The 10,527-nt window shown below is 39.5% G+C and overlaps 1 protein-coding gene across 5 annotated transcripts in view; it reads left to right on the top strand.

Annotated features, from left to right (window-relative positions):
* Positions 1 to 9,504, top strand: part of MATN2 (matrilin 2) — a 56,386-nt gene extending 46,882 nt beyond the window's left edge. For 3 of the 5 annotated variants that reach the window (XM_010709163.3, XM_010709165.3, XM_019614162.2), the window contains 6 exons: positions 907 to 1,320; positions 2,470 to 2,622; positions 6,559 to 6,630; positions 7,205 to 7,315; positions 7,542 to 7,631; positions 9,196 to 9,504. In XM_010709163.3, coding sequence (XP_010707465.1) covers positions 907 to 1,320; positions 2,470 to 2,622; positions 6,559 to 6,630; positions 7,205 to 7,315; positions 7,542 to 7,631; positions 9,196 to 9,248 — 893 coding nt within the window. In that variant the 3' untranslated portion in view covers positions 9,249 to 9,504. The remainder of the gene's footprint in view (positions 1 to 906; positions 1,321 to 2,469; positions 2,623 to 6,558; positions 6,631 to 7,204; positions 7,316 to 7,541; positions 7,632 to 9,195) is intronic. The other 2 variants (XM_010709164.3, XM_019614161.2) reach the window with 2 other exon arrangements.
* The last annotated feature ends 1,023 nt before the right edge of the window (positions 9,505 to 10,527 follow it).

Below are 10,527 nucleotides of genomic sequence, written 5' to 3' on the forward strand. Positions count from 1 at the left end.
CAAACTTGTCAGTCTCTCCTAGATTGTCTCCCAGCTTCAGTGGGTAAAACAGAAAAGGTTAATTTCAGCAGTGAATAGTTACAAGCAAGGTATATAAACCATTTTTATCCAACATTAGCAGGTAGAAACCCTTCTAACATTTACTGCCTCACTTCTAACTTTTCACTTGTTTTTCTGCCACTAGAGATTTAAGTTTATGCTATAAAAACATGAGTGTTGTCTGTCTTCAGACATGAAGCTAATCCTAAACTGTAGGGCATTCTGTGTAACTCTTCTCTCTCAGCCTTCCCTGAGCTCTTTGGCTCCTGCCTCATTCTTTCCTGCAGCTCTAAACATGACTTCTAGATTTTCAGCTTTTATATATATGTGGCTTCAGCAACTCTTTTTTTTTTTATCATCTTTACATTTTTGCTACTTCTGCAGTATAAACACAGCTTCAGCAGTTCTCTTTATTTCAGGTCATCTGCATTTTCAGGTGAAGTTAACATACTGTCCTATGTTAGTATCCTATCCCTGAAAGAAAATGATGGAAACTTTGTTCCTATATCCTAAAGATTTTCTTCAGTTCGGCAGTTTTCTCCACTTAACAGTCATTCTTGAGGTTTTCTTAAAAATCTGATTTACTGCAAACTCATAAAAAAAGAGCAGTATTTTTTGGAGTTGTAGTATTCTACAAAGTGACACGTAATTGGTAGATAGTCACTGTGATTAGATTATTGTTAAAAGCTTTTGATCATTGGCACGCTCTTAGCTTTTGACAAAGACTGTCCACAAACCGTTCTAGACACACTACAAGGTTGGCTGAGCCAGGAACAATGTACTCAAGGTTATCTCTGTGTTCATGCAGTCCTGTTTACAGCTGTGTGCAACTTTTTCATTATCTGAACACTTCTGCTTATTTCACAGGATGCACTGAAGGCCCAGTTGATCTGGTGTTTGTGATTGATGGATCAAAAAGTCTCGGAGAGGATAATTTTGAAATTGTAAAACAATTTGTCTCAGGAATATTAGATACACTTGACATTTCACCCAAAGCTGCTCGAGTTGGTTTGCTTCAGTATTCCTCTGAAGTCCGCACAGAGTTTACATTAAGACAGTTTAGCACAGCCAAAGACATGAAGAAAGCTGTATCACAAATGAAATATATGGGGCGAGGTTCCATGACAGGACTGGCTCTGAAGCAAATGTTTGAGAGAAGCTTCACAGAAACAGAAGGAGCGAGACCACTGTCAGCAAACATCCCTCGAATCTCCATTGTGTTTACGGATGGACGAGCCCAAGATGAAGTCTCTGACTGGGCTGCTAGAGCAAAGAGAAGTGGTGAGTGGCGATGTCTTCTTTCAGAAGTGTAAATACAGTGCTAAATAAGATGTGATAATTGTATAGATGTGTTACAGTACCTGCTAATCAAGACAGTTTGCCACAGCAGTCTGCCTAGTTGAGTGACCATTGTAGCAGAACACCAGATCTTTGGTTTCACAGAGCCATTGCTGCAGAGTTCTGTCATTGATACTGTGGGACTAATGCTGACTGCCTCACTACTGGGGTTCTGTGCCATCCACAGGTAATGCGTTGACTCACATGGAATGCCATGCATTTCCCTGAAGGTAGGCACTTGATACAGAGAACACTGGAAAATTCATCAAAAATTCTAACAGTAAGAAGACACTAATTAAAAAAACCCACAACCCCGTCTCTTCAAAATACAGAAATCTACTGGGAAGTTTACATTGTTTAATAATTTAATAATTGATTATGTTATATCTTTATTTATATATTATGTATTTTTAATTAAGTCTAAGCGCTGATGCTGTTCTGGAAGGAAGAAGGGTTCTCCTTTCATATGCATATAGCTTCAGTGCTGTCTTCTAGCATGACAGATCATGCCATAAAGTAATTCAAAGGTGCTGCTTTTAATACAAAATATGTCTGGGACAGAAAACTGTCATGCAGGACACCCACACCACAAATCAAAAACTTTACAGCTATTCAGCAGAGATTACTGAAAATTTTCAAAGCTTTTCAAGAAAATGAAGGATCCCTTTTTTCTCTGCAGAGCATTTTCTGTGTTCTGAGAAATTGCATTAAGAACAGAGGCTGATGGCCTGCAACATAGAAAGTACAGCTAGACTTTAGAAGATGCTGCAGTATTGACACAGCTAGTTACTGACCTCCGACTAGACTCTGTGCAGCTGATTTTCTTGGATGTTTTGCAAGCAACTCTCATCTCTCTGACTTAAAAACTATCTGTCTGTTAAATTACAGTAAAGCGGCGAGTTTCTAAACATCTTCTAAATAACAGAAGCATTAATATGCCTCTTCGTATACAATTTTGAAGATATATGGCAGATAAAAATTTCTCACGCTCTCCTGCTCTCTTCCTGAAATGACTAATACTCATATTTTCTTTTCATGGAGCAACAAGGGTTTAGAACTGCTGATGTAATAATTATATGCAATTTCTTCTAGGTATAATTATCTATGCCATTGGAATAGGAAAAGCAATTGAAGAAGAACTGCTCGAAATTGCTTCTGAGCCATCATATAAACATCTCTTTTATGCTGAGGATTTCACAGCAATGGAGGACATAAGCGAAGAGCTGAAAGTTCAGATCTGTGAAGGTACCAGTCTTCTGCTTTAATTGCTAGAAGAGGAATGCATGCTTACAGATTTCTTTTGCAGGCTAAAGGAGTGGGTACTTTTATTCACAGTGACCTCTGTCATAGCATAGATCATTGCTATAACACATTGCAAGGTGCCAGTCACTCATGGTGATTTTTCTGCCTTTTAATATGTAAGGAATATGTACACCCCATCTATAACTAGGTAAAGGTACAGGATTTCTTTTCCTTTATTTTCTTAACACTTGTATAAAATGTACACTCCTGTGCTCAGAAGAATTAATTGCTTCCTCCCCTTTCTTTTCGCTACGCTCAAGTCAGCAGAGCACTGAACCCCACCCTGCTAAAGCAGCGTGATCTAGTTCATTAGGAATGTGGGAAAATAATAATGGGTTCATAAAGTTTTAATGAGAATAAAAAATTGCTCTTAAGTTCAGTAGCAAAAAAAAAGACACAAAAACCTACCCAAAAACATGGAACAAATTATCAAGATATGTAGTATATATTTATAGAACATTAAAAGTAGTTCATTGAATATACATTCAGAGCTACAGAGAGCAGATCACAGTTGTACATAAGCTCCAAGTTTTGCTCACAAATACAGGTTTGTTGCAGAAAGCACCCTTCCTCATTTTGGCACAACCAGCCACTCTATAAATTCCCACCTGACATTTTGCAAAGGAAGGGAGGAATGTGAGCTGGGATTAAATCTGTACAGCCAGAAAGGACTGTGTGTCCCTTCTACTCACATGCTCCCAGCACTGAATATAATTAGAACATTCAAATTTGTACTCAAAACACAGTAACTTCAAAGTGAATAATATTGAGCACAGCACTACTACAGGATGGTTTAATTTTCACTACTTTTACTTGGGTGTTTTTCTTGAAATTAAATGCAAAGATATTTTACTTTACTCCTTAGTGTTATTGTGTACAATTGGCTGGCAAGCAGCAGTGCATTTCTTCCTCATTCAGATACCAAGAATCTGAAAGAAAAAAAAAAAGAATGTGAGAATATTTCCTAGTTTGCATATTCTTTGGACTTCTCTTAATAGTAAGAATCTTCTAGCTCAGTCTTTCTGAAATTCAGAATACTATGATAACATGAAACCGAGTCTGTTCGTTAACTTTCTTACTAGGCAGATAATCTACTGATGACAGCATGTCATCTTAAAAGCCTGGGGAGATGCCAAAGACAAAATTATCTGGCAACTGGTAAAATAATTCTCACTCATTAGCAACTCCAGAGCTCAGTGATGGAAATGCATCTTTCAGGTACCCACAACAGTATTTAGCAGCTGTAATTTTTAAAATTTTTTTTAATATATTACTTGCAACATGAAAAATAAGTAAATCCTGCCCCTTTGTGGCAGTTTTTAAACTGCACCTGCAGTAGCAGGGCAGAGCTTCTGCCTCAGAGCTTCTGCCTGCCTCCTCCTGGCTCACCTCTAGGCAATGCCTCACACCAGTGGATAACTCTGGACTTACCCAGCTGGTTATTTTCCTGGACTCTCCAGAACTACATATTCACTCCACCAGAAATTCTGCCTCCAAACCTGTTACACAAGCCAGAAGTTCATTTTTTCCTTTCAGTTTTTCCTCTGGGCCTAATTTTTTCCCTCCTTTGCAAGAGCAGCAATCTAAGGCACCAGCATATAAGGGCAGTGAGGGGCCCTCTGAAAGCAGAAACCCTCCAAATCTGTTTTGGGGTAAGGCTTTCTCCTTTTATTCAGCAAGAAAACATCAGTTCTGTAGAATAGCTGCTGATTACTATTATTCTTGATGACTAGTCGTGAAAGTGTGTTTTTCTCTTCTGTTACTAAGAGGAATTATTAATAAGGACAGTTCAGTTGGAAGATTCCTATTCATTGCCTCATTTAACATTGAATTCTCGTATGATTGGAAGCACTGACGAGGCTACAGCAGTGTCACATACAATAAGTACTCATCGTGGTTGCCTTTTTACGTCTGTTTGGAGCATGTGTGTTATGGGAGCCTTTAATTACATGGTTGGATTTATGTTCGTCACAAGACTCCAGCCCTGATCAGATGACAGCATTCAACAGCCTGCTGGTTAACATTCTGTTCTTTCAAATTGCAGACCATTATGACTCCTGCAAATAGTCAGCCACTGCTTTGTAAAACACTTTCTCGTGGACTTTTCCCTAGCTAGTATTTAGGTTTTGTTCCAAAAGAGAACACTAGAAACAAGCACCTCAGTTTAGCATTAGTTCACCCCCAACCCCCCCAAAAAAACTGAATATATATGTTCACTGCACTGACTTCATCAAAGGACTCAGTTACTGCTAGCAACGTGTCTGTACTTGTCTGATTATTTACAGCTTTGCCAGAAGCATGAAAACTGAATTCAGGTCCAAACTAATTTCTGAAACCTGAAAAGGAGTTTCTGAAATACCTGATTCTGCCCCACCTCTGCCAATGTATCTCAGTGTTGTTTTTTCCCCCGTCTTACATTCAAATCCTGAGTGTCCAAAGCTCAGACTTTCCGTATCAGTCCCTCTACCTTAGACTGTCTCATTAGCCTACTGCCCTTAAGCAGCTTCTAGGGCCATCCATTACCTGGTGTTAAATACTCAAGGTTCACCTTACCTGTTTCTTCCCTCCTACATGTAGAATTTCACCATCCTGATTCCTACTTGCTCATCCTTATGCTGGACTCATCACCTAGTTTGTTTCTTCCTTGCTTCATGATCTCATCCCCCATATTTCTATCCTGGACTGTTTTCTCTGAGATCTCAGTGTTCCATCAAACAAAGTCCCAGTCATGCTTTTTAAATGTATAGAAATGCTATAGTTCTGTCCAATAAACGCTGGCCTTCTTATTCAGTCGCTCACCTCTTTTCCATCACCCCATCTCCATTCATTCCCTGTTCCTTGTGCTCAGCCGTTCCAGCTTCCACCCCAAGTGCATCATCTGCTTCCTAGTACAACTTAATAATAGTGTATTTGTCAAAACTCACTGGACCAATAATAATAGAGCTCCCACTAGCTATGACAAACAGGTCAGGTCCAGAAGAATCTTCCATCTGCCTGCTGCATCTTGATGGCACACCAGCAAGTTGTGCTATTACCATTTTTCCTCATGCATCCACTTTCAGGATGGAAGGAAGTTTGGGTACATATTGCAAAATCAGGAGGAAGGAAGTTCCAGACATTCACATGCACTCCCCCAGCACAGTAGATCAAGGTGTGCAGATGTTCAGTGTGCACTTTCCAGTTCATCTGTGCACCCAAGGGCTCTAAAATGAACTGAAAGTAAAGCATTTAGTTTTCTGGAAAAGAACTCCTAAGAAACAAAAGCTGCCTCTACATTACCCTCTTGTGGCAGGAAACAGGCAGTGTACAGAATGACCCTTGTCAAAGACATTTCCATTTCTGTCAAGACACCCTTTAACTAATAAATAAATTAGACTGAAGTCTGTGCATCTTGAGCTAGAAACCTGTACTTTTTCCTGTAATTATTATAGTGCATTAAAGAAACTACTACACCCTTCTCACTAAGCACTTCCAAATTCCTTTCAAAGGAGAAAATAAGATTTCATCTTTCTGTAAGCAGTTTTTATTCTTATTCAGTTCACCCTCAAAAGACTCATGGGTAACAATATAACACGCAAGAATTTTCACCAAAAGGACACAACACAGTGTGATTTCACACTGTTTCAGCACTGTTAATCTACTTGTAAAGTACTTTCAATTCTGGGAGATCTCCAATAGACAAGTTGAAAGGTGAGTCTCCTCGTGTGTTGCCAAGGGCTGAGTCCATCAACACTGGACCTCTTATACCTGTGCAGGCTTCAAGGCCATCTCCATGTATGGTGAAAGACCAAGTAAGAAACATCTGATTTTCTGGGGAATTACATCTTTGTTGTCCCTTCTGTGATCTCATTTAATTAAATGACAATTTCTTTCTACCAGCCTTGAGAAATTCAGCTCACCGGCAAGATCTGTCATCTGGAAGGCTCCATAGGACTAATCCACAGTCATCAGGTTGGCTGTTTGAACTCGGTGTCCTGCTGTCCCCAGACAGCCCCAATCACAGTGAAGCTGCCTCAGCATGGCTTCTGCAGAGTCCTAACAATTCACTTATAGGAGAACTGCTTTCCCCACCCAACTCCCCTGGAATCTTCTTTTCTGCAATTTTCTTTTCTGCAATTCAGATCTGCTTCTAGTACAGAAAATTTGAGATCCACTGTAACAAATGCATGGCTGCATGCTCACTTTTTACACTATCCAAATAAATTAGTTCAAGGGGAAGCTTGTATTTCAACACTGTGCTCAATTTCTGTGAAGCATGTTCAGCTTTCAATCACTTGTTTCTCACAGGAACCTTCACAACTCCCTTTCAGTTCTGCAACCCACAGCTTAAATCACATACACAGTAAATACAGCCTAACAGCTTGGTTCCTTCCCATCTTTGTATTGCTAGTCTTCTCCATGAATGATCCTCACTACAATTAGTGAGATTACTCACTGATTAGGGAGAACTCTGTGCATGTGAGTAGCAAAAATACTGTACCATTAAGTGGGTATAATTTTTAGACTTTTGGGGGGTTTCCTGCAGGACCTGAATCAACCACAGTAGAAATCACAGATGTCCTTGCCTGTCCCAGTCTTGCAATACAGCATAAGTATCTTTTTGAAGACAGTCACACTCACTCAACAAGAACAACAGGTAATTAGGTTCTTTGTTTAGGCAATTCTGCCTGGTCTTTTAAGGAGTGCTGTGTAATATTTTCCAGTATTTACAAAATCTTCCCCATGGCATTCCTGTGGATGTTGACTTGTTTTGAGAACAGGAAGCTGCGCTAAACTTGCTCTGCTTTCAGAAATCTTTTTCTTTCCCTCTCTTGGTCCCCTGGATTTATTCAGCATTTTGTCTATGCTTGACTGTTTTCCAGCAAAAACTTCAAAAGACCAATGCAAATGTGAAAACCTTGTGACGTTCCAGAACTACGCAACCAATGAAGTAAGAAGACTCACGCAGCGATATATCCTTTCAGAATGTTTCTTATGCATAAATCAAGAACAGGTTAAAAGAAATTATAACCCATCAAGTCTAAGCTGCCTCCATGGCTCAAATCAATCTACTGTAATGAAAAACTGAACTACTTAGAGATTGTCAGTCTCCAGGAAGCAAGGCTCTTCAGGCTTGAGGTCTCCTTCTTCACGGAAGGGACCAAACACATTAATAAGGATCTTAACTTCTAATAATTTCTAACAGTAAATATCTTCAGGATCAGCAAAGGAAGGACTAGTCAAAAACCAAGCCTAACACTCTTTGCTTTGTTTACTTCAGATAATAACAAAAGATCATTTAGTAGCTACAGGGATCAGGAAATACTTCCCTTCTGGACTGCTAGGTGAAGCATTTTAAGGCATTTTAAGTAAGATTGCCAATATAGAGGAATCATGTAGAGACATGCAGTCTGATTAATTTTCTAAGTATACACACAGAAAAAGGAGTTAAGTGCACACTGATAGTCCTCCTTCCCCAAGCTAGCCTTTTTTCCAAGGGAGCTATTAGAGTAGCCTTTATGATATCTTAAACATCCATCAGGTCTCAGGAAAATAGCAGAAAACTGGCAATGAGTTTCTCCTGTATTCTGCAAACATTACATACACAGCAAACTCCTGGATTTTCTTCATAAAACCTGCTTCTGCATAATCAAATTAAGTAGTAAGAATGCATCACACGTTCTGTTTAAGTCTTCTAAGAATCATATACATGACCAGTAAGCGCTTATTTTCTGCAAGTGCAATGATACCTAAGCAGTTATTTGTGTGCTTCCTAGACAAGAACAGCTTCAGATTGAAATACTGTGGAGTTAAAACAGTCTGTCCACAGTCAGGCTAACAGAGCCCACCAGGGTCTAGCTGGCAGTACTAGTACCTTAAGACCTCCACGTAGATGGTTCATCTTGGACATGTCTAAGAATGATGCTATAAGCATTAGAATCACGGAATTACCAAGTTTAGAAAAGGCCTCCAAGATAATCCAAGTCTAACCATCCTATCACCAGGATTTCCCACTGAACCACATCCCTCTGTACAACATCTGCATCTCTCTTCAGCTCCAGGAATGGTGCCTCCACCACCTTCCTGGGCAGCCCATTCTAGCACTTGACCACTCTTTCAGAGCAGTTTTTCCTGGTGTCCAACCGGAAGCTTCCCAGTGCAGTTTGAGGCCATTCCTTATTCATACTACTAGTTACACGGGAGAAGCAGCCGACCACCACCTTGCCACAACCTCCCTTCACACAGTTGTAGACAGAGCAAGGTCTCCCCTTAGACTCCAGAACAATCCAGGTTTCCTCAGCTGCTCCCATAAGATTTGTGTTCCATACTCAGCATCGTCCAAGTTTCACCTGTTCACAAACTGGGAATATGCTGATACACACTCATAGTAAAGCTGAGTGTAACATTTAACATCCAAGTCAGTGCACATCATCCGGGCTCTAGCAGAAATGTCATGCTCAGCAATATCTGACTCAGACACCTGGCATTTTTTATTACTGCACACCATCATTAGTTCTTTCCTTAACTTCTATATACTGGAAGAAATGACAAAGAGAATGGAAGACTTGGAAAACAGACTAAAATACTGATCAAAATTTAAAGCTTATACTACACTGTGTATTTATACATACAATGTTGTGAGAGCTATTTTGTTACATCAGTTCAAAGTAAAATAACAAATCCTTGTCTAAAGTTAAAAAGTATTTTGGAGTCCTGCATCTATACGTGTTGACTTGCATTGACTGCAGATAAGTTTTGAAAGTTATATATAAAAACAATTTAGCAACTAGCAGAAATCCTCATTAAGTAGAACTTAACCAAAAGAAGCTATGCAAAACATTAAAATGCTGTTATTTTTTCATGTGAAAACTCCATGTTTTGAAGTATTTTTAAGCTATGAATTTCCTTGGCTTGCTTTTCTGTACTTTCCTCCTCCAATCTGCTGCTATTTCAAGCATTCTATCTGTGTGGCTATGTGTATGCATACATACACACACACACACACACACACACACACACAAGTAAAAACAGAACAGTGCATTCACAGCAGTTCGGTTTCATACAATCTTTCCAACACGCGCAGGCTGCAGAAATCAGTTGGAAGTAGAAATACACATTTATACACCTTTGTTGAATGGTGATGAATGTGAATGAAGTGGGAAATCTGCTGAGTTACCAGAGCATCACAGGTGGAAATTCCAAGTATTGTTTCTCTTGCCAGATCCAGACACGATGATGTTTCCCTCTTTGGTCTTGGTCAGCATTCAGCAATTCATGAACTTCCCTGAATACAACTGGTCTTTTAATATGAAGACATTCTTTGGGCAATAAAACCAGCTGCACATTTGTTCATCAAATGCTAATATGAAAATGAAACAGCAAGTTGCTTCCAGCCATTCTGGAAGTGCCCTTACGCCACCTGAAGTTTTACTTCTGCCCCCTTAGCAGCAAAAGCCCTCTTCTGCTAGCTTTATTTTCGTGTCCACAACAGTAACTGAACTGTTTACTGAACTGATCCAAATTCAGACTTTAATAGATGCATACTCCAGCTATTCCTTCTTTGCTTCATGTGCTGGTTTCCCTTTTTACTGTCTCCAACTTGAAATATACAACCACATCCATTCCACACCAGAAATATATAGTTGCAGCAAAATTACATCAGATGTAAGTGCTCATGGGTAATCTAATGACCACGCATGTGTACAAAGAAGCGCCTTGTATTTTAATACACTTCAGAAAACAGAATGCATGTTCTTCAGGGCTGCTGGTTCAAGCGATTGTAATTAAGTGTTCCTTTAACCACGTCAGCAAAATGCCATACACCATGAGGTGTGCACTAGCACTAACAAATACCCTCAAATTGTGGTA

This window comes from Meleagris gallopavo, chromosome 3, assembly GCF_000146605.3.
Source record: "Meleagris gallopavo isolate NT-WF06-2002-E0010 breed Aviagen turkey brand Nicholas breeding stock chromosome 3, Turkey_5.1, whole genome shotgun sequence".
Taxonomy (NCBI): Eukaryota; Metazoa; Chordata; class Aves; order Galliformes; family Phasianidae; genus Meleagris; species Meleagris gallopavo.